General features: G+C 45.0%; 1 protein-coding gene and 1 pseudogene across 1 annotated transcript; both read left to right on the forward strand.

The window, feature by feature from the left end:
* The first annotated feature begins 13799 nt into the window (after positions 1-13799).
* On the forward strand, positions 13800-14708 carry LOC147961530 (uncharacterized). The gene has a single exon (XM_087533849.1). It carries the CDS (start codon positions 13800-13802, stop codon positions 14706-14708), a length of 909 nt encoding a protein of 302 aa, XP_087389975.1.
* A 999-nt stretch (positions 14709-15707) lies between these two features.
* On the forward strand, positions 15708-16745 carry LOC147961531 (uncharacterized; annotated as a pseudogene).
* The last annotated feature ends 8610 nt before the right edge of the window (positions 16746-25355 follow it).

Consider the following 25355-nt stretch of genomic DNA (forward strand, 5'->3'; position numbering starts at 1 on the left):
GTTTTCTAGGGATAGAAACTTCCAATTCAAGCTTTTCTTCATAAGATTGCATTAAAGCATCAATGATATGTTTAGTAAAAGCTTTATTTTGACTATAAGCATGCGGAGAATTTAGCACAGATTGCAACAAGGAAATACAATCTATTAAAGAACAAGTATCATAATTAAATTCCTTGAAATCCAAAATAGTGGGTTCATTGCTATGTAAAGTTTTTACCTCTCCCATCCCACTTTTATCAATTTTTGCATCAAGATCTAAAAACTCCGAATCATTGGGACGCCTTCTAACTAAAGTTGACTCATCTCCAGTCCCATCATTATCAAGATTCGTATTGCAAAACAAAGATTTAATAGGAGACACATCAATAACTTTTAGATCTTCATCCTTATTATCATCAAGTAATCTTTTTTAGCACGCATCCTAGCGGTTCTTTCTTTGCACTCATCAATGGAAATTCTCATAGCTTTGAGAGACTCATTGATATCATGCTTAGGTGGAATAGATCTAAGTTTCAAAGAATCATCATCAAGAGAAATTATATCCACGTTCCTAGCCAACTCGTCAATCTTAGACAATTTTTCTTCAATCAAAGCATTGAAACTCTTTTGCGAACTAATAAATTCTTTAATATTAGATTCAAAATCAGAGGGCATCTTATTATAATTTCCATAAGAATTGTTGTAGGAATTACCATAATTATTAGAGGAATTACTAGGAAACGGCCTAGGATTAAAATTACCTCTATATGCATTATTACCAAAATTGTTCCTACCAACAAAATTCAAATCCATAGATTCATTATTATTCTCAATCAAAGTAGACAAAGGCATATCATTAGGATCAGAAGAAACACTCTTATTAGCAAACAATTTCATAAGTTCATCCATATTGCCACTCAAAACATTAATTTCTTCTATTGCATTAACCTTTTTTACTAGTAGATCTTTCAATGTGCCTGTCGGTGTCAAAACCGGCGGATCTCGGGTAGGGGGTCCCAAACTGTGCGTCTTAGGTCGATGGTAACAGGAGACAGGGGACACGATGTTTACCCAGGTTCAGGCCCTCTCTATGGAGGTAATACCCTATGTCCTGCTTGATTGATATTGGTTAATATGAGTATTACAAGAGTTGATCTACCACGAGATCATAATGACTAAACCCTAAAAGTCTAGTCTGGCTATGATTACCCATCTCCTCTCCGGACTAAGTCCTCCGGGTTATATAGACACCGAGAGGATCTAGGGTTACACAAGGTCGGTTACAAATAAAGGAATCTAGATATTTGGTCGCCAAGCTTGCCTTCCACGCCAAGGAGAGTCCCATCCGGACACGGGTGCAGTCTTCGGTCTTCGTGTACCTCACAGCCCATCAGTCCGGCCCATGGCTAACAGGCCGGACGCCCGAGGACCCCTTAGTCCGGGACTCCCTCAGTAGCCCCTGAACCTGGCTTCAATGACAAAGTATCCGGCCCGTAGATCTCTCTTCGGCATTGCAAGGCGGGTTCCTCCTTCTGAACTCCAAGATAATCTTCGGACGTATTGATCGTGTCCGGACCTGTAACACACACACCACACACAACCGCAGAGAGAATATAATAATCCACAAGTCCAATATGCTGGCCACTTTTTACAACATGACATTACGTCTGCCCGGTCATAATTTTGAACCGTTTTTTGTTTGCCGCTCCAGGTTTCGAGACGCGGTTGCCATTGGCACGTCTTGTCGAAGCAGAAATTGTGTCCCCTTATTGCGGGATTCTCATCAATACGGGCGTGGGTAACCCAACCGTGTCGTTTACACAGCCCTTGGGAGTAGGGGAATTCTAAGGCGAGGGGGGGCGTTCAATATTCACTGCCCTTCTAAGGAGATAAGAATCCCCTTTCCTCTCCCACGCCTTCTTTCTTCCTCTGCCCTTCCACTCTTGAACTCCAACGCCAAAGTTCTCATCTTTTTCCCATTCGAGCAAGCACTCAACCATGTCCGGATCCGGAGGTCAAGGCAAGTGGATGGCCTCCTCCGTCAAGGAGAAGTAAATTGCCGAGCTTCGGGCGGCCGGGTACCTGGCGAAGGAAATCGCCCACCGCCTTCCAGCCAATGGACAAATCGTCCCCACACCAAAGCCCAGCGAGAGGGTAGTATTCATCCCCCATTTCCTCTTTGGGCTAGGGTTTCCACTCCACCCTTTCGTCCGTGGGCTGATGTTCTACTACGGGATAGATTTCCACAACCTATCCCCGAACTCCTTCCTCAATATCTCGGTGTTCATCGTTGTGTGTGAGGCCTTCCTCCGCATCCAACCCCACTTCGGGTTGTGGCTCAAAATCTTCAATGTGAAGCCAAAGGTGGTGGATGGCCGGCACGCGGAGTGCGGAGGCGCAATGGTGAGCAAGCTGACCAATGTCTCCTGGCTAAAAGGCACTTTCGGGGAGACTGTCAAGGAACGGCAGAAACAATGGTACTACATCACAGAACCACGCGATGCCACCTAGACCGCGGTTGCCGAATTCAACTCCGGCGCTCCCATGCGACTCACCTCCTGGGTCGAGAAGAGCCCAAACTGGTGTTCATCGGAGGAGCTGATAGCGCTGCAAACGCGCATCCAAAGCATGGTGGATAAAGACATCAAGCTCGTCGACGTGATCCAAGGATGCTGGTGCGCCGGATCCTCCCCTGCCAGAGCCGAAGCCGCCCTCTATGGGAGTTCAATCCAAAGAAGCACCATACCCTGGAGACACTCTTCGAAACAACTCACGAAGATGCCTGGAAGCTGCTCTTCAAGGGCAACGAGATACCGCCGGCCACAGATTTGGACCGCGGGCACGACATTAACCACCTCCCCAATGAGGTACGTTATCTTTAACACATACCCTACTTGCTTATCTCGAGGATGATATCTAAACTTTTTTTATCGTTGCTTCTTCAGAACTGGATGAAGAGGGCGAAGCAGATCCGGTGTCCGGCTCCGCTGCCTGAAGAACCAGTCATCCTACGTTTAGCAAAGATGCTGGAGCCGGCGCCCTATAAGGCGCTAGAGAAGAAGGCCCAGGGAAGGCCAAAGGGGTCCAGAGTGGCCCGCGCTGCAATGGCGCTTCGGATGCGACGTCCAAAGACAAGACCCGCTCCTCCACCGCCGAAGATGACGACGATGAGGAGGACGAGGAAAGCGATTCTCCCCTTGATGGGGGGAGGAAGAAGAAGGCGGCCTCCACAATTCTCGAGGCAGAGGTGCCCAAGAAGGTGAAGGGCCCACTCGTGGGCAGCTGCGCATGGGACGTCGAAAGCAGTCCGGAGCAACGCCCCCGCACTAAGCCTTGGGCTACATCGTAAGTGCTAAGACTCATATCTACCCATAAACCAAGTCTCTCCTCCTTGTTGTATTGACATGATTGGTTATGTTATTACAGTCCGGCCCACGACCGCCCCCAGCGATCCTTGTCAGGAGGTTCGTTGGATTCAAAGGCGGTGGCCAGCGAGTCACCGCAGGCCGCTCACTCCCCCAAGGCCAAGAACGATGCGGAGATGCTGTCCTGATGGACTTTCCCAGGACGGGGAGAGGCTCAGGAGGCGCCGGAAAGCGACGCCTCCGTTGCCGGACACCAGTGGGAGCCGATCCCCATGGAGACTGGTGATGAGGGGGCGTATTCAGTTCGGCCCTCAGCTGGACTCGATTCCGAAGACCGACATGGCTCTAGAATCCAGGACGCAACCTCCTTCGAAAGAAGGGGGTATGCCTATTCCGCCGGTGACCCCTGTCCAACCAGGGGCACCGGATAATCTGTTGGACGCGCTACGAGGCGCTTCCATTGTGGATGAGCACCGTGTTCTTATGGACATAGTAATTGAAAGGGTTCGGTCCGCCAAGAGCGGACTAACCGAAGCCTGCAGCAGCCTACTGACAGGTTTTGAGGTAAGCGACGCAAAAAGAGAAAATCCCAATATAGACAGTAGCCCCTGAGACACTGTCCGGTGTTCAGAAAGAAAGGCCAAACAGAGGATCAATCCTTTATTGCAAGAAACTAACTAAATTGTCTGAAATGAATATGCAGGCGTCGCTGTTGGCCGCCGCCTCACATACTGCCGAGGTCTCCGAACTTAAGCGGAGACTGGAGCAGGCGAGGAGGAGCTCGGCCAGGTGAGGAGGCAGCTCCAAGAAAAACAAGGTATGTGATAACCCGTTATGTATTCGAAAAATGTAAAATGATATGCATTTGACCGAAGTGTCATGATATGTACAGAAGCGACGACCGAGGTCAAGGCCCAGAGAAAGGCCCTAATCGAAGCCGAGGGGAAGGCTGGCAAGGAGCAGGCCGCCCGTAACAAGCTCAAGGCCCGGGTCAACGAAGTCCAACAGGAGCTCCAGGACGCGGTGAGGAAGTGCGAGACCTCAGAGCACAATGCGTCTACTCAAGAGGCCGAACTCGCCAAGGCTCGTAAGAGTGCGGAGACGGCCCGGAGTGAAGCCCAAGGCGCCCTCCAGGAGATCCAGGAGGCCAGGAAGATCGCGGTGGGTAAGGCATTCAATATGCAAAGCAAGAATGTGAAGAGGAACTATCTTTTACTCACCCGGATTCGGAGTTCTGCAGGGGCTTTTGTTGATCTGCCACGTAGTGTGACCGACGCCGCGGAGTTCCTCCGAGTCGAAGAAGGGAGCTCCACGGAGAAGCTGTTTGGGTCGCAATATCTTGTGCCAGAACATCTGGTGCCCTTCAGCGATCAGCTAAAACAGCTGGTCGAGCTGCACAGGGTGGCCGAACTGGCCATGAAGGATTTAATAATCCGTCTGTGGCCAGCCGAAGCTATACCCAGCAGTTACTTCGGCCTCGTGAAGAGGCTGGTGGATGCCTGTCTTCGGCTAGACGTCATCAAGCGGTCCGTCTGCATCGAAGGCGCGCATCTGGCCTTCTCCTATGTCAAGGTCTGGTGGGCGAAGATGGACGCCGTCAAGTTGGCGACCGAGGGGCCGCCTAAGGGCAAGGAGCACCGCACACCCGAGCGGTACGGCGATGTCTTGGAGGGGTCCCGCATTGTTGCGGATCAGTGTGTGAAAGACACGATCTTTGAATGACTGTATTCAAGTTCCTTCTACCTTGTACGATTAAACAAAGTGCATTTGTAATATAATGCTTGTTATGTTTTTAAATTCTACCTCCTGTGCGGCCGTGTTGTATGAAATCTGAGGGTTGGCCAGTCGTCGGCTTCTGCCCCCACGTAGGTAGTATGAGGGTGTTCGGGATGGTATCTAAACAATCTTGATCCAATTATATGGCCCTTGAAGGAGTTGTTTAGCGCAACGAACCAGGCAACCAGACTATGCGGCGTTAACGCCCTCACTTAGCCATAGGAGTTCGACAACAAAAACATGGGCGCAGCCCCTAGTATCCAAACTAGAGTGCTATAAGCGTCTGATCGGGAAGTACCGATCCTTCGCGTAATGCGAAAGAAATCTCCAATGATTTGCAACCTCTGAACAGCTGACTAGCTCTCGCGGCATCATGACAGTCAGTTTTCAGCTTTCTCTACTAAGGTGCTCCTTTGGATAAACCAAGGCACAATCGCAGTAATTCTCCCTTTACTACCTTAGCCGATATAGCGGAACGTAAGGCAGCAAGCATAGGAGCCGGGCAACCCAACTATTGACCAAAGACATGATTCGGGGCCAATGCATATAATGCTAAATTCGGGGTGTCGAACTATACTTATAAAAAGTGTTCGGACTTTTGTTGTCGTAGTGTGGGGTGCTATGAAGCCCCTGGCAAACATCAAACGTGCCAAAGTGTACAGGTGCTTCCTGATAGGGTTACCCATAGGGGAGGAAGAAAAAGAAGAAAAAAAGAAAGAAAGAAAACAGAAAAGGTGCAAAGGTGATAAGCTGGGGCTTTAAAGCTCCGGCCGCGAACTATTTTCATTGTAATTTGATTAATGTGTCGAGGCGCATTGATACAAGTAGTGAAATAAGCAATAGGTTATTTAATATGCCAAAAACCAAGGGAGAGCTGGATGTGGGTCCTGAAAAATAGGTAGAGTGATTGTTAATGAAACCACCTTGAAAATCCCCCGTATGTCTGCGTTTCTCGCCGTCTTGGTGTGTTTATCCATCAAGAGGGCTGGTGGTCAGGCCATCCGATGGGGCCTGCGGGGTTGAAACCTGAGAAGGAAACGAATAAAAGTGAAAGTATGTGTGTATACGGTGTCGGTTGAGCCGTACTATGGATCACAAACTAGCTATGCCTCCGTCGATGCCCATGGAATTTTGAGTGCGTGGTTATGTACGCGTTGTACGAATGCCACTACTTGACCGGGACTGAGACGGAGGCCGAATTGCTAGTCTAGCTCCTGATGAGCTGGGTTGTCCTGCTGCATGGTAGTTCGGACCCTCTTGATGATGTCCGTGGGCTCGGCAGCTGAATTAAGGTTCTGCTTGAGAAGGTCGATTTGTACTTCTGCTGCTAAGGCAGCTGTGTGCTCTTCTGTACGGAGAGTGCGTTCTGTATTTCCATTAATTGTTATGACGCCACGTGGACCGGGCATCTTGAGTTTGAGATAAGCATAGTGTGGCACTGCATTGAATTGGGCGAATGTGGTCCGTCCGAGCAGTGCGTGATAGCCGCTGCGAAAGGGGACTATGTCGAAGATTAACTCCTCGCTTCGGAAATTGTCTGGAGATCTGAAGACAACCTCGAGCGTGATTTTGCCCGTACAGCAGGCCTCTACACCTGGTATGACTCCTTTGAAGGTAGTCTTTGTGGGTTTGATCCGTGATGGATGAATGCCCATTTTGCGCACTGTATCCTGATGGAGCAAGTTGAGTCTGCTGCCACCGTCCATCAGGACTCGCGTCAGGTAGAACCCATCAATTATTGGGTCCAGGACCACTGCGGCTGAACCGCCATGACGGATACTGGTCGGATGATCCCGGCGATCAAAAGCAATCGGGCATGACGACCACGGATTAAATTTTGGGGCGACTGGCTCTATCGCGTAGACGTCCCTGAGTGCGCGCTTGCGCTCCCTCTTGGGGATGTGTGTAGCATATATCATGTTCACCGTTTTGACCTGAGGGGGAAATTTCTTCTGTCCCCCTATGTTTGGCTGCAGGGGCTCCTCTTCATCGTCCTTGCTCTATGATCCCTTTTCCTTGTTCTCGGCATTTAACTTCCTGGCTTGCTTAAAAACCTAGCAATCTCTGTTGGTATGGTTGGCTGGTTTGTCTGGGGTGCCATGGATTTGGCACAGACGGTTGAGTATGCGGTCCAGGCTGGATGGTCCCTGATTTTTTCTCTTGTACGGTTTCTTCCACTGGCTGGACTTGGAGCCGTTGAATCTGGCGTTGACTATACTGTCGTCGGTATTATTACCATTACTTCAACGTTTGTGTCTGCTACGTCGGAGCTTGTCGTTGCTGTTTTTGGCCTCAGAAGGGCCTGCGTCACTGGCCGTATTTTTACTACGAGCCAGCCAGCTATCCTCACCCGCACAAAAGTGGGTCATAAGTGCCGTGAGGGCTGCCATAGATTTCGGCTTTTCTTGGCTGAGGTGGCGGGCGAGCCATTCATCGCGGATGCTATGTTTAAAGGCCGCTAGAGCTTCGGCATCCGGGCAGTCGACGATCTGGTTCTTTTTGGTTAGGAACCTAGTCCAAAATTTCCTGGCTGACTCTCCAGGTGGTTGGACTATGTGGCTTAAATCATCGGTGTCTGGTGGTCGGACATATGTACCTTGGAAGTTGTCAAGGAAGGCTTCTTCCAAGTCCTCCCAGCTGCCGATAGAGTTTTCAGGCAGGCTGTTTAACCAGTGCCGAGCTGGCCCTTTGAACTTTAGTGGGAGGTATTTGATAACGTGGAGGTCATCTCCGCGGGCCATGTGGATATGGAGAATAAAATCCTCGATCCATACCGTGGGGTCGGTTGTTCCATCGTATGATTCAATGTTAATGGGTTTTAACCCTTTGGGGAATTCATGATCCATTACTTCATCGATGAAGCAAAGAGGGTGTGCGGCGCCTCTATATCAGGCTGCGTCACGACGTAGCTCCGATGGAGTCTGTCTGTGGTTATCGGCTAGGGTGTGACTAGGTTTGTCACGTCCGAATAGGTAGCCATCATCACGTGTCGAGGAACGTCCTCGCGATCCATAAATTGATCGGGTATATCCTGCTCCACTATCCAGGGTCTGCCGGAGGTCGTGTGTATGACCCCGAACTGTTTTGTCTCTGTTTTTCCATGGCGGCGGGGCGGGCTGTTGTTCGGCTTGAGTTGCCGGTCTATCCCGACCACCGGGTGGTCGGTCCGCCGCACTGTCCCGACCGCGTAGTGTTCGGTCGGCCGCATTACGCGAGGGAAGTATGGGCTCCGGCGCCTCATCGTCGAATTGAGGTAGCAATCTTCGTTTTGGGTAACTCTTAGCTAGGCGTCTGAGGCCGTATTCTTCGGCTGCCAGAACGTCAGTCCACCTGTCGACGAGCAGATCTTGGTCAGCTTGAAGCTGTTGATGCTTCTTTTTCAGGCTCCCTGCGGTGGCTATTAGCTGGCGCTTGAAGCACTCCTGCTCGAGAGGTTCCTCAGGCATGATGAAATCTTCGTTGCCGAGGCTTTCTTCATCCTCAGAGAGCGGATGATAACTACCATCCTCCGAGTCGTTGGGCCTGGCCTGTTCGTCGGGGCTGGCTTGCCCGTTTTCTTGCTCCTCATGTTCGGATGTTACCTCAGCAAGGTCTTCATTGTTTTCGGCATCGTCCGGAGTATTGTCCTCTACGGTGCTGGTATTGCTATCCTTTGAATGACGTGACTTAAAGCGGTGCTGAGGACGCCGGCGTTTTTGCTGTGTCTCGGGAGGTTTATTCTCAACTGGATTTTCTTTGTCATCGCCGCTATTCTCCTTTGATGCATCCACCATGTACACATCATACGAGGAAGTGGCCGTCCAACGCCCGGTGAACGGCGGGTCCTGGTCCACTACCTCTCTGGCATCGTCGTCCATACAGTCGATGTCATCGGAGCCGTAATCGAGCATGTCAGTTAAGTCTTTGACAGTGTCTATAAAGTGGGTGGCGGGTGGGGAGCGAAATTCCCTGTCATAAGCTTCTAGTTCGAACCGGATATAGTTCGGTTGTGAGTCCCCCGCCAAGGACAGGTTCTTTAATGAGCTTAGCACATCACCCAACGGTGAGTGCTGGAAGATGTCTGCGGCGCTGAACTCGAAGATCGATAAAAGATCAAGTTCGGCATCTGTGGACTCACATGGTTCGGAACTTACACCTAGAGACGAGTCCGGGGTTCCGGTGACACAAATATTGTGTGAGTTTAAGTCCATGTGCAGCTCCAACACCGAGGAATCTATGGCCTCCGTGGTGGGGTTGAACCTCCGGTCCTTAGATGGCGCCGTATGCTCCGGATCTAAGGCCAGAGCAGTTACAGGAGCTATCTCCTGAATGTGGTACGATGACAGATTTAGGTCATGTTCATCGAGGGGACCAGGAGCGATCGCCGCGGTCTCGAATCCAACGAAGATCAAATCTCCACGGATGTCCGCAACGTAGTTCAAGCTCCCAAATTTGACACGATGGCCAGGGGCGTAGCTATCGATCTACTCCAGATAGCCAAACGAGTTGGCCCGTGGTGCGAAGCCGCCGAACACGAAAATCTGTCTAGGAAGGAAGGTTTCTCCTTGGACAGCGTCATTATTGACGATTGAAGGGGCCATCGAACCTTTTGAGGATGGCATAGTGGAACTCTCAATGAAAGCACCAATGTCGGTGTCAAAACCGGCGGATCTCGGGTAGGGGGTCCCGAACTGTGCGTCTTAGGTCGATGGTAACAGGAGACAGGGGACACGATGTTTACCCAGGTTCGGGCCCTCTCTATGGAGGTAATACCCTACGGCCTGCTTGATTGATATTGATGAATATGAGTATTACAAGAGTTGATCTACCACGAGATCGTAATGACTAAACCCTAAAAGTCTAGTCTGGCTATGATTACCCATCTCCTCTCCGGACTAAGTCCTCCGGTTTATATAGACACCGGGAGGATCTAGGGTTACACAAGGTCGGTTACAAAGAAAGGAATCTACATATTTGGTCGCCAAGCTTGCCTTCCACGCCAAGGAGAGTCCCATCCTGACACGGGTGCAGTCTTTGGTCTTCGTGTTCCTCACAGCTCGTTAGTATGGCCCATGGCTAACAGGTTGGACGCCCGAGGACCCCTTAGTCCAGGACTCCCTCAGTGCCATTGAGAATAATTAACCATAATATTATCTAGGAGTTTAGTAGATTCTCCTAAAGTGATTTCCATAAAAGTGCCTCCCACGGCCGAATCTAAAAGATTTCTAGAAGCAAAATTCAATCTGGCATAAAAATTTTGTATAATCATCCAAAGCTTCAAACCATGTGTAGGGCAATTACGTAACATTAATTTCATCCTCTCCCAAGCTTGTGCAACATGTTCATGATCAGTTGCTTAAAATTCATATTATCGTTTCTAAGAATTATGATCTTAGTGGGAGGAAAATACTTAGAGATAAAAGCATCTTTGCGCTTATTCCATGAATCAATACTATTTTTAGGCAAAGACGAAAACCAAATTTTAGCACGATCTCTAAGACAAAATGGGAATAGCTTCAATTTAACAATATCATTATCCACATCTTTCTTCTTTTGCATATGACACAAATCAACAAAGTTGTTTAGATGGGTAGCGGCATCTTCACTAGGAAGGCCGGAAAACGGGTCTTTCATGACAAGATTCAGCAAAGCAGTATTAATTTCACAAGCTTCAGCATCGGTAAGAGAAGCAATCGGAGTGCTAATAAAATCATTATTGTTGGCATTAGAAAAGTCACACAATTTAGTATTATCTTGAGCCATCGTGACAAACAATCCAACACACAAGCACACAAGAGGCAAGCGAAAAGAGACGAACTTGGAAAAGAGAAGGGGAACAGAAAAAGAGGGCGAATAAAACGGCAAGGGTGAAGTGGGGGAGAGGAAAACGAGAGGCAAATGGCAAATAATGTAATGCGAGGGATAAGAGTTTGTGGTGGGTACTTGGTATGTCTTGACTTGTGCGTAGATCTCCCCGGCAACAGCGCCGGAAATCCTTCTTGCTACCTGTTGAGCACTGCGTTAGTTTTCCCTTGAAGAGGAAAGGGTGATGCAGCAAACTAGCATAAGTATTTCCCTCAGTTTTTGACAACCAAGGTATCAATCTAGTAGGAGACTACACGCATGTCCCTCGTACCTACACAAACAAATAAGAACCTCGCAACCAATGCGATAAAGGGGTTGTCAATCTCTTCACGATCACTTACGAGAGTGAGATCTGATAAAGATAATAATGATAAGATAAATATTTTTGGTATTTTTATGATATAGATTGAAAGTAAAGATTGCAAAATAAACGGTGCCACAAATAACTTGTTGACGGGAGATTAATATAATGGAAAATAGACCCGGGGGCCATAGGTTTCACTAGTGGCTTCTTTCAAGATAGCAAAAGTATTACAATAGGTGAACAAATTACTATCGAGCAATTGATAGAAAAGCAAATAATTATGAGAATATCTAGGCATGATCATGTATATAGGCATCACGTCCGTGACAAGTAGACCGACTCCTGCCTGCATCTACTACTATTACTCCACACATCGACCGCTATCCAGCATGCATCTAGAGTATTAAGTTCATAAGAACAGAGTAACGCATTAGGTAAGATGACATGATGTAGAGGGATAAACTCAAGCAATATGATATAAACCCCATCTTTTTATCCTCAATGGCAATAATACAATACATGTCGTTTCCCTTTCAGTCACTAGGATCGAGCACCGCGATATTGAACCCAAAGCTAAGCACTTCTCCCATTGCAAGAAAGATCAATCTAGTAGGACAAACCGAACTGATAATTCGAAGAGACTTGCAAAGATAACCAATCATACATAAAAGATTTCAGAGAAGAATCAAATATTGTTCATAGATAGACTTGATCATAAACCCACAATTCATCGGATCTCGACAAACACACTGCAAAAAGAGTTACATCAAATAGATCTCCAAGAAGATCGAGGAGAACTTTGTATTGAGATTCAAAGAGAGGGAAGAAGTCATCTGGCTAATAGCTATGGACCCGAAGGTCTGAAGTAAACTACTCACACATCATCGGAGGGGCCATGGAGTTGATGTAGAGGCCCTCCGTGATCGATGCCCCCTCCTGCGGAGCTCCAGAAAAGGCCCCAAGATGGGATCTCTTGGGTACAGAAGGTTGCGGCGATGGAAATAGGGTTTTGTGGTGCTCCTGGATGTTTTCGGGGTATATGAACATATATAGGAGGAAGAAGTAGGCCGGTGGAGCCACGAGGGGCCCACGAGGGGGGAGGGCGCGCCCCCTGCCTCATGGCCACCTTGTTGGTTGCTTGACGTCTACTCCAAGTCCTCTGGATCATGTTTGTTCCAAAAATCAAGCTCCCGAAGTTTTCATTCTGTTTGATATTCCTTTTCTGTGAAACACTGAAATAGGCAAAAAAAACAGCAATTTGCACTGGGCCTTGGGTTAGTAGGTTAGTCCCAAGATAATATAAAAGTGTAAAAATAAAGCCCATTAACATCCAAAACAGATAATATAATAGCCTGAAACAATCAAAAATTATAGATACGTTGGAGACGTATCACTTTGCTATTGTTGGGGTGGATGAAATAATGGAGGCATTTGAGGGGCTGGAGCTTGAGTACCCTACAGGTGAAGGGGAGATTCTTCTGGAAAATTCCTTAAGGAATACCTGCCTATGGAGAAAGGAGAACATCAAGCTTCCAAACTAGACGCCGCCTCAGCAGGCTCAGCCAGAGGAGGCCCCTCAGTAGACTCCACACAGTCCAGCTCAACCGTCTCAGCTGCCTAAGTCGTCTCCGGTGCGTGAGCTGTCTCCGCAGCCTCTGCCGCCATCTCCGGTGGAGGAGGCCCCTCAGTAGATTCCTCTTCCGCCTCAGCTGTCTCTGGCACATCAGCGAACTCTGTCTCCTCCTCCGCCTCCTCCGGCGCGTCAGCGAACTCTGCCGCCTCAGCAACGGCGGAAGAGAGCCGTCGCCACTCCGGCGACTAACAGTACAACAAGCGGGAAGAAATTCAGAGCTGGTCCAAGCCTGAAGGTTCCTCCAAAGTTACCATACGAGAGGACTGAGGAGGAAACCAAGGACATCGTGGATGACGAAGTGAGGGCCCATTTTGAACAAAAACATCCGCCTCTGAAGGAAACAATAGATCCGGTGAAAGCGAAGCGCACTCTGGATGCCCTAAAGCGACCACCACCGCATCCGCCACGATCACACTATGATCGCTGTATTGCAAAGACATATGATGAAGCGCAGCGGTCGGGAAGTACTACCAGAGTACCAGTGCTGAAAGAGTAAGTGGGAAAAAATTCCCCAGCTCGACGAAAAAGAGAAGCAATCGTGCCCCCCGCTCAAGGTGTCTAGCGCTATCGCTAATCATCTGGGGCTAGAGCCTAGTACCACTATTGGTGATTACTGTTGAGAACCGACATCAACGAAGCGGCTTTAGCGAATCGTAGTTAGGAAACATAGTTAGCGGTTATTAGTGTCCAAGCGTCGTACGGACGCATCTGTCCGTACAGGCGCCTCTTTGTATAGACGCCTTCACAATGCGTCCCAAATCTTGTATAAATATGTGATTCTCAATCAATGAAAGGATTAGATCATTCATACAATCACTTTTACTTTTACACGTTATCAGCACTGCTCTACCAAAAGTAAGATAGAGCCATCACCGGGAAGGACAAGAAAAGGTAGGTCATGGCAGGGAGAAACCTGTCATCAGCGGCTTTCGCTTTCGCTCGCTTTATCCAAAGAGAGAGCCGTCGCCTTTCCCGCACTCCTCGCCACCGTGTCGCACGTCACCGTCATGGCCTTGGTGTAAGGAGCGGCCCACGTCGCCGCTTCTTCGCCGGGAACCACCGCCAGAACCGCCGACGTGGATATGCACGCCATGGCAACCACCCTGTGCACCAGGCTGGGCCTTCCGCCATGGCCACTACTGCAAATGGAGAGATACCTGCAATGCGCCAGGCCGGGCTTTCGGCTTCGACAGTCGCCAACGAGTACGTCGGACACGCGACTACACCAACTGTCTTCTCCATCCCTCCGATGGAGTGGTTGCTTGCCGGGCCATCGGTGTCGTTTCTCGGAGAAGAGGAGATGTTCCCTTGTGAACTCGCGCCGCCACCACTGCCCCTGTACTGCCTGCAGCACGAGTTTGGACCGTGCCCAGCGCGTACGGGTGCACAACCGCGGCTGCCGTCACCGACGCCGTCGGATGAACTGCCGGAGCACTTCTTCCCTCCTGGATACGGTCCTGTCCCGGATCTCCCGTCTCCGACGCCAGCAGCAGTGGAAGTCCACGCCTACTCCACCGTCCCCGATCTGAACATGGCCATCAAGGAAGAAGAAGAGGAGATGGAAGGACAGGGCTTGTCGTCGACGCCGCCGCCGCCTCCTTCATCACCGGCGACACCACCCCTCCCTCCCACGCCCCCACCGGAGGCGCGTCGGATACTGCCGCAGTTCGCCGCGGCCATGGCGCAAAACCGCGCAGCCGACCGGGGCGCGTGGTCGCCGGCGGCCCTCGGCCTCACCGGCGCCCCCGGGGCGTGCAGCAGCGGCGGGGGCCGTGCGAAGATGCGGGGCACACCCCGCCTCCCTTGAAGACGACGCCATGAGCAGGGAAGAGACGATGTGGTGACGTGTTGTGCCAGATCAAGCAGAGAAGTGGGGAACGGGAGAAGCGGCGATGTGTGGGAAACCCTCGTGCGTGCTATCCTTATCCTTCTCTCTGTCGGTGCATGGGCCAGCCCAAGTCACGTACGTTCTCACCAAATAGGCCTACAGGCCAAGAAATCCAATAAATGGCTGCTGGCGCTGTGTCATTTCCAATAGGAAATAGCCATAGTGTATATATTGTACAGCAGCTTGTTCTTTCTATTTGAGAGTAGTATTTTATTGTATTAAGAACCTCTGCTTATCATATTCAGTACTGTATTATAAGTGTGAATATTTAGACTATGTATCGTCTAACATAAAGTCTCAGACTATGTGTACATATTCTGTATGATTGCTTCAGCATTTTATTTTAGAATATGTAGTTCTTAAGTACAGCAAATTTTATTTACAATTCATATTTTGGGATCACAAGGTAGATGAGGCATCTACTGCACTTTGCAGATTATCCTCGTTACTGAAAGATCTACATTTTGCCTATTTTGTTCTGGCAAAATGACTATCTTCGAGTGCTCTCCCAAATATGTGAATTGATGTGATTACCTCGACTATTATACAAGCAAAGCACAAGGTAACTGTGTGATCTACTGCATCAAATTGCAGACTATCCACTCTTACTGTGAGGTCTACATCTAGTTATTTGACAGATGACTACCTTCAAAGTGTTTTTGAAAAATGTAGTATGGCACAAGGTAATGGATATATGAACATCTACTGGTCAAAACCAGATTATGTTCTCCATTGCTGCGAGATCTACACCACAACGGTGACTATCTTCAAAGTGCCATATACATAAAATGAGGTCTACACATATAAGTATAAAGCATCAGCTATACTTGAAAATTTTGCTTCTTTGAAGCATTTTTTGTACTTATATTTTACTCTCATAGTAAAACTAAAATTATGCATGATAACACCATGCAGGAAATGGCTGGCGTCATGAACAGAGAATTTCATGAACTTGAACTAGATGGTAGTAACTATTTACCATGGGCTATGGATGCAAAGATAGCCCTTTAAAATCGTAAACTCGGTTCCACCATCATCACACCCATTGAAGGCGGCGGAGAAATCCCCACGGCAGCCAAATATACTGCTTTAAGTTTCTTAAGGCACCATCTCCATCCGGACATAAAGTCGGAATATTTGATGGAAGAAGATCCACTAGTTTTGTGGAACTCTCTCAAGGAGAGATATGACCAACAAAGAGCAGTTATGCTGCCAGAAGCACAGAGAGAATGGTCCCTCATAAGGTTCCAAGATTTCAAATCTGTGGCAGCATATAACTCTGCAGTTCACAAGGTTAACTCAAAACTAAGGTTTTGCAATCAAGCAATTTCCGAAGAAGACCTTATTGAGAAGACCTTGTGCACTTTCCACCCCTCAATGAGAGTACTACAATAGCAGTACCGTCAACAAAAATACAAAAAGTATTCTGAGCTCATATACACTTTACTTCAGGCTGAGAAACATGATGAACTTCTCATGAAGAATCATCAGACACGCCCAACGGGCTCCATGCCACTCCCTGAAGCACATTCTAACACTCAGTCTACTAAAAAGTATGGGGGAAATAAAAAGAATTTCAAGAAATTCAATGGAAAGTGGAAAAGGAACAACAAGCAGAAAACATTTGGTCAATCTAAAGGTAAAGGTCATTTCAAGAAAGATGACCGAAACACCAAATCCGAGATTTGTCAAAGGTGTGGATGTACTAACCATGGTACTAGCAAATGCCGAACTCCCAAGCATCTAGCGGATTTATATCTCAAATCCACCGGGAAAGGCAAACAAGTTCATGGAAAAGCAGAAGCTCACTTCAACGCTTTACAACAAGAAGAGAACCTTGAAGCTAGCACTTCTCAAAGCGCTCCTCAGGAAACAAGGAAGAAGGATGAAGATCTTCTTGATGTCGACAACATGATGGTGGAATACACCCAAGACGCATACGGAGATCTCATATAATCTCCACATCACTCATTTGATGTTATCAGCTATTTTATTGTAATAATGGAAGTTATAATTTGTATAACTCTAAGTAAAATAAAGTCCTACGGACAAATCATATTATGTAATTTAGACATAATGTCATATTTATATTTATAATTGTAATATGAATACTTTGTATGTATTTATATGTGAGTAATGAATAAAATTTCATCCTAAATATTCTCTCACTCTATATAGATTTTACGGGAAGATAATCCAATGGAAGAAGAACTATGTTTGGTGGACAGTTGTGCCACTAACACAATATTAAGGGAAATAAAATATTTCCAAACTCTAACTAAGAGAAAAGGGAATATTATGACCATCGCCGGCCGCGATGCCTCGATTATTGGTTCAGGACGAGCCACACTCGTTCTACCTATGGGTACTACAATTGTAATTGAGGATGCACTCTTGTATCCTGAATCTACACGCACCCTTCTAAGTTTCAAAGACCTCAGATCAAATAATTTCCATCTGGAAACAATTTCTGAAAATAATTCTGAATATTTACTTTTAACAAAGAGTACTGGGTCTGAGAAACAAATTCTTGAGAAATTCCCCTCGCTTTCATCTGGATTATATTACAGTTATACAAAACCCGTTCTTGCGTACAAAATAATTTTTCAAGACCTTGATAAATTCAAGACTTGGCATGACTGCCTAGGTCATCCTGGCATAGGGATGATGAGAAAAATTATTGACAATTCTATTGGTCACAGCCTTCCAACTAAAAACTTCCCTAAATCATCAGATTTTGTGTGCGCTGCATGTGCAACTGGGAAATTAATTATAAGACCATCTTATCTTAAAGTAAAAAATGAGTCACTTAATTTTCTTGAACGCATTCAAGGAGATATATGTGGTCCAATTCAACCACTATCGGGACCTTTTAGATATTTCATGGTACTCATAGATGCATCTACTAGATGGTCACATGTGTGTTTATTGTCCACACGAAATCATGCTTTTGCCAAGATAATTGCTCAAATTATCAAATTAAGAGCAAATCATCCTGAAAATAGGATAAAAACAATTCAAATGGATAATGCCGCTGAATTTTCTTCACGTGCATTCAATGACTATTGCATGGCTATGGGCATTCATTTAGAACATTCTGTGCCATATGTTCATACTCAAAATGGTTTGGCTGAATCTCTCATCAAAAGAGTAAAATTAGTTGCTCGACCACTATTACAGAATTGTAATTTACCAGCATCTTGTTGGGCACATGCGGTATTACACGCCGCCGATCTGATACAAATCAGACCAACTGCATATCATTCAACCTCCCCGATACAGATAGTACGTGGCACTCAGCCAAGTATTTCCCATCTGCGAAAATTCGGTTGCGCAGTATACGTACCGATATCACCACCACGGCGTACAACCATGGGCGCCCACAGAAAACTAGGGATCTATGTGGGTTATAATTCTCCGTCAATTATAAAATATCTTGAACCTCTTACAGGGGACCTGTTTACTGCCCGCTACGCTGATTCTATTTTTGATGAGGACCATTTCCCGGCATTAGGGGGAGAATCAAACCACAAAGAATGCCAGGAAATCGATTGGAATGTAACAGGCATCCAGTCCTTAGATCCACGTACTAAAGAATCTGAAACTGAAGTTCAGAGGATTATAGATTTGCAACACATTGCAAATAACCTGCCAGATGCATTTACTGATCATAAAGGTGTCACTAAATCACATATTCCCGCTGTTAATGCACCAGAACGAGTGGAGGTACCAAGTAAAACCACTCAAACCCCAAATGAGAGTAAGAGGGGGAGAAATCTGGTTAGCCGGAATATAGCTTCTCAAAAGCCTCCGCGGAAACAGAGGAAATCAAATCCTCTACCAGTAAATGCAATTCAACCTCAAGTTGAAGGACACCAATTAGATGCTCAACATCTAGAACCCAGCATAAATGCGCATACAAATATAATAACTGGGACATCGGAACGCCATGACTCTATTGTTGTGGGAAATCACATAGAGTCTGAAGGTATAAAAGAAATTTCCATAAACTATATAGAATCAGGAGAATCATACAACAGAGAGACTACAATTGTCGACATATATTTTGCCTCCGAAATTGCCGAAACCCTTCAACTGAATCCAGAACCAAAGACCGTCAGGGAGTGCCTCAAGCGTCCTGATTGGCCTAAATGGAAGGAAGCAATTAAGACAGAACTGTGCTCGCTCAATAAAAGAGAGGTATTTTCCTCAGTAATACCTACTCCTCATAATGTCTTCCCTGTGGGAGCGAAATGGGTTTTTGTTCGGAAAAGGAATGAAAACAATGAGGTGGTGAGATACAAAGCGAGGCTTGTAGCACAAGGGTTCACGCAGAGACCCGGCATCGATTACGATGATACATACTCTCCTGTTATGAGTGGAATAACGTTTCGATACTTAATATCTATGGCAGTACAAATGAGTTTATCTATGCAGTTGATGGATGTAGTGACAGCATACTTATATGGGTCACTCAAATCGGACATATATATGAAAGTCCCTGAAGGACTTAAAATGCCGAATCCAAAAGCAAATCGCAACGCATATTGTGTAAAATTACAAAAGTCACTCTATGGCTTAAAACAGTCGGGTAGAATGTGGTATAACCGACTGAGTGAGTTTCTTATTCAGAAAGGATACTCAAATAATGATGATTGCCCTTGTGTATTTATAAAGAAATCCTCAAATGGATTTTGCATCATCTCAGTGTACGTTGATGATCTCAATATCATTGGGAGTACACATGATATAGAAGAAGCACGCAATCATTTAATGATGGAATTTGAGATGAAAGATTTGGGAAAGACCAAATTTTGCTTAGGCATACAGCTTGAGCATCTTCCCTCAGGAATTTTAGTATACCAACCTGCTTATATTCAAAAGTTTTGGAGAAATTTAATATGGATAAATCATATCCAACCAAAACACCCATGGTTGTCAGATCCCTTGATATGAATAAAGATCCTTTTAGACCTCGGGATGATGACGAAGAGATATTAGGACCTGAGTTCCCGTATCTCAGTGCTATTGGTGCGCTAATGTACCTTGCAAATTACACCAAGCCTGATATTGCATTTGCGGTAAATTTACTAGCTAGACATAGCGCTGCTCCAACAAAACGTCATTGGACAGGAGTAAAGAATATCTTTAGATATTTACATGGCACAAAAGATCTTGGCTTATTCTATCAGAGAAACCAAGATATGACTATGGTAGGATATACTGACGCTGGCTATTTATCTGATCCTCACAATGCTAGGTCACAGACAGGTTTCGTATTCTTATATGGTGGAACTGATTTTTCATGGAAGTCACAAAAACACTCTCGTAGCAACTTCCACTAATCATTCTGAAATAATTGCATTATTTGAAGCATCAAAGGAATGTGTATGGCTTCGCAGGATGATTAACCACATTCAAACTTCGTGTGGTGTTGGTTCATTAGGATCACCAACTATTATCTATGAAGATAATGCAGCTTGCATTGCTCAAATGAAAATGGGTTATATAAAAAGTAATACCACAAAACATATTTCTCCTAAATTATTCTTTCCTCATTCATTACAGAAAGATGGAGAAATTGATATTTTGCAAACCAAATCATGTGATAATCTAGCAGATTTATTCACAAAGTCTTTACCAAATTCAACATTCCAGAAATGCATTCATGGAATTGGTATGAGACGACTTCGAGTTTTGCAAAGTTCAGGGGGAGAAATCTCCTTATGAGTTTTTCCAGATAATGAATATTGTACTCTTTTCCTTTATGAGTTTTTCCAATAGGTTTTTAACGAGACAATTAAATACAAGAGTTAATGTATGCCATATCATATTTCTCCTTATATTTTTCCTACTAGGTTTTAAAGGAGTTTTTCATGGCACATCTGATTGCACTCTTTTCATTATGAGTTTCTTTGAAAATTTTCTCATGATGTTTTAATGAGGCAAATATCTTCATAAAGATTATATGCTATACTTTCCATTTTTCCTATGAAGGTTTTTAAAGGAAAGTATCTAAAGCATGTTTATTGTTCTCTAACTCACTAATAATTTTCTCCTTCTTTAAAGATTTTTCTCATATGAGTTATCGAGAGACAATAATCTCTATATGTTGCATCATTTTCTCCTTATTATTTTTCCCACTGGGTTTAAAGGAGTTTTAGCAACATATCTATACCATTCTCCTCATATTTTTTTTCCACAGGGTTTTTGGAGGAGACTCTCAAGAGATGAATGATAAATATACAAGAAGCTTTCAAAGATGAATCAAAAGAAGAGACGTTGTACAAGGGGGAGTGTTGAGAACCGACATCAACGAAGCGGCTTTAGCGAATCGTCGTTAGGAAACGTAGTTAGCGGTTATTAGTGTCCAAGCGTCGTACGGACGCATCTGTCCGTACAGGCGCCTCTTTGTATAGACGCCTTCACAATGCGTCCCAAATCTTGTATAAATATGTGATTCTCAATCAATGAAAGGATTAGATCATTCGTACAATCACTTTTACTTTTACAATTACGTGGGCGTTCATGTACAGTTTGAAATGGTTGAGGTAGTAGAGGTCTATAGAAACGAGCACGGGAAGCCTCTCGTCAAACCAGATCAGCTCCCGCATATCTACCAACGATGATGTGAAGATTGCATGAGTGGTACTTGGAAACCTGCAGGAAGTCTGGGACTGACAGTCTGATGTTGGGAATTAAAGATGAACACGACTTCATTGGAGTCGACCTCATGCCTATTGAATTTGTGGAATTATTTCAGTTATTCAATCAACAGGCCCTCGACAAACAACTCATGACTTGCTACTGTCTGTAAGTATTATTTCTGTAATTAAGTCTCCAGCTCAACTCGTTCATTTCATGTATATATAATTATCCTCACTATATTATGCAGATTGAAGATCATCGAATGCAAAAGAGGACAAATCTATGACATTGGGTTCATTAGCCCAAATACCGTAAATGAATGGGCGGTACAAAATAGAGCCGAAGATACTGAGGATAACTTGCTAAAAGACATCAAAACAAAAGGGAAATACTCTTTCCTTACAACATCCAATGAATGTAACTGTCTTGTGCATATTCGGTTTTGCTTCTTCGAGGTTAAGTGTAATTGATGAGTTATGCGTGCGCAGGTTCCACTTTATTCTTCTATCCATTAAGCTTGACGGGGCGTTAGTAACTGTCTTGGACTCAAGATGTAAAGAGCAGAAGGAGTGGGCAAACATGAGTGAAATGCTCCAGAGGTAAGTTCAATCATTATCGCACCATATCGGCAACTTTCGTTCATTTCCTGATATCAAGTAATCATTTTCTTTGTCGGGCAGGGTTTGGAAAAAGTTCACTGGAATGGTCCCGGGTCTGAAGGAGCTGCGATTTACACACCCCAAAGTAAGTAGTACTAGCTAGTTCCGTGCATTTCTCATTGATTCTAGTTTCATCAATACCATTATCATGCTTGATTATCAGTTTGATTGAATTCTATTCTCGTAAAGTGCTTGTGGCAGGCACCCAAGACAGATTTATGTGGATACTACGTTTGTGAGTTCATTCGCAACTCGACCCTTGAGCAGGGCATAACTTCAAAACAATTAGAAGTACGTAAACAATATTCAAAATTATTTTTTATTACCATCAATTGTGTTGAGTTTCATTCATATATATGTATTGGCCCCCTTCTTTAAATTAGATCTGGCCGATGTGGATGAACTCCTACCACAAGATCGCATACGAGCAATTCAAGAGGAATTGGCAGGATTCTTTCTTGACCATGCGTCCATGCCATACATGAAAAGGGAGAATACCATACGAAAATTCAATGGGAGTTTGGTGCTTGATGATGTCAGGGATGTTATATTGTATATAACATATGTAGTAGCGTCAGATAGATATACAAAAACTTGTTGTTCAACCAAGCACGGCGAAAGAGAGGTCACTTCTCTCTATATATGTTCATGACGATCTTGTGTAATTAATGGTTCCTTCATTTGCTTACTAGCTAGCATCGACTTCTCTCTATATGTAGTAGCTAGCATCGGCCAAGCATGGAGAAAGAGAGGTCACTTCTCTCTAGTAGCTAGCTAACACAATATGAAACCCCTAAACACTCCAAAACCCCTAACCCGCCACCCCCCCCCCCCTCTCAAAAAAACAAAAACCCAGCGCCTGGGAGCTGCTGACGCGTGGCTGCCTTTTAGTCCCGGTCGGTGTTACCAACCGGGACTAAAGGTCCTCCTGCCTGGGCGCCCCACAGCGGCCACGTGGAGCTCCTTTAGTCCCGGTTCATAAGCCAACTGAGAATAAAAGTGAGGGGCTTTAGTCTCGGTCATTTTGTCCCGGTTGCAGAACCGGGACTAAAGGCCCTCTGGAACCGGAACAAGTGCCCTGTTTTCTACTTGTCGTGGAATCGTCATGGCAGATGTCCTAGTGTGAGGACTTAATCGTGAGGCCAACGCATCTATGTGGTAGCTTGAGAGGGGTTGAGAGGAATTGAGAGACGCAACATAAGACAAGGATTTAGACAGCTTCGAGCCCCGGGAAACATCATCTGGAATTAGCCCTACATGTTGTTTGTGGCTAGATCTCATTATGTTCATGAGAGAGTCGCCGCATAAGCCGACTCCCCCTTTGTGTCTAGCCCTAGAGATTATTTCCTTTTCTTCTTGAGGTGCCCTGCCCCTCCTTATATATGTTGAAGGGGCGGGTTACATGACTAGTCCTAGTAGGATTAGGATTACTAGTCGTCAACCCGTGCACCTGCACGGGCTAGCAATTTAAAGAATACAAAATTTAGTGTTAGAGAATCATAAGTAGTCACTAAATTGTTTCATGGTGATACATTCTAATAACACTTATTTATTTTTTACCATTGTTTTTCTTGATTTGTTAGATCCCTATTTACATTTATTTTAATATTGTTATTCCAAAGGCTCTGACGTAACTCAACATATTCTCATGAATATGTATATAAATCTACTTAACCTTTTTTCTTGAGGTTGTGTCAATTAGTTTGTTTGGAGGGAGTATTTAATTGCTACTCCCTCCGTTCCGAATTACTTGCCGTAAGTATGGATGTATCTAGATGTATTTTAGTTTTAGATACATCCATTTCTGCGATGAGTAATTTAGAATGGAGGGAGTATTTTTAATGGACATACACACATGCATGCATCTTTGGAGCATTTTCACTCATATCTAACTTTGATATATAGCTATATATTTAGGCCAAGTGTTCCTTGTCTCTAACTTTGTTATGGACATTAAAGTGTAGAAAGTAGCCGTTGCTATGCTTTAAATCATATATAGCTCCCAGTTGCTGCCCTTCACTATTTCGAATATATGTACTTCCTTTTATTTCTAGCATTTATGTGCATATGAAATCTAAGACATGGTAATGTCGTATATATATGCATGTGATTCGACCATTACATAATCCAAATATATGTGTGCCTTGTATAATCCAGATATATATGTGTCTCGTATATGACTATCCCTGCCATTTTCAAACCCTAGAATATATCAATACTTTTCATCAGAGGCGTCAGGCACCTGAATATATCATAATAACAACAATGATCACTGATGTACCTTGATCGGAGGCGCCGGACACGTCGTGACATCCAACACGTAAAATTGCTGGGACATTGGGACGACCACCATCTAAAATTCATGTCTGAGATTTTTTTGGACTTGTGCTTTATTTTTTTAGGTGAGTCTTGGTCCTAAACCAATAATTCTAGGGAGACACGTTTACAATGGTATACATAATTGTAAGCTTTTAGGACTCGACCCCAACTGAACTTCACGGTGCTTGCTTGATCCGAATGATCGTAGAATTTAGATCTTCAGGTCATTTTTATGTGTTTTAATAGGTCGACCTGGGGGTTTGTATGATGCCTCCCATTAGTAACAGATTATAATATACTATAAACCTCAAAGCGATTCTGAAACACATCTTAATGTCCAATAAAATAGTAAATCATGTTAGTAATAACTGATGAGGGGCCTCATAATACTAAGATTACTGAAATATATATTCGGAAATTAAATATGGTCATAAAATTAAATTCAAGTTCCAAGAATCTCTTACCACATCATTAGGTCGGGACATAATAAACTTCACCTCCCTTCACTTCCAACAAATAATTAAATTAAGTGAAGGGATGAAAAACAACGTATATATACTGGTATTGTCTTTCTTCAAACTTAACATATCTAGCAACGGATAAAGGACTTAGTAATAGCCATATTAATTAACTAAATGTAATACACAATGCGAACGGTGGCAAAAGGCAAAGTGAGAGGAGGCAGTCAAGACAGATTCGTTTTGTTCGTCTGCAATGGTGCGGTTTCTCGTTCTTAATGCACTTACGTGAAGAAAACAATCAGTTAACATGCTCATGCGTACAATTGTAACCAAATTTTACAGAACCCGACCATAAACAATTTCATCCACTTATTCAATCCATGCACGCGATTAAGCAATCAGACCAAACCTGAAGGTTCGTTTCCATCAAGCAATAGATGCTGGATTCAAACTTGATTTTCCCATGGTGGTAGCACGCA

The sequence above is a fragment of the Triticum urartu genome, chromosome 7A (assembly GCF_056163025.1).
Source record: "Triticum urartu cultivar PI428250 chromosome 7A, HENAU_Tu73, whole genome shotgun sequence".
NCBI lineage: Eukaryota > Viridiplantae > Streptophyta > Magnoliopsida > Poales > Poaceae > Triticum > Triticum urartu.

Coding starts and splice junctions, on each gene's coding strand:
- LOC147961530 (XM_087533849.1), top strand. CDS start 13,800: ATGGCAGGGAGAAACCTGTCATCAGCGGCTTTCGCTTTCGCTCGCTTT.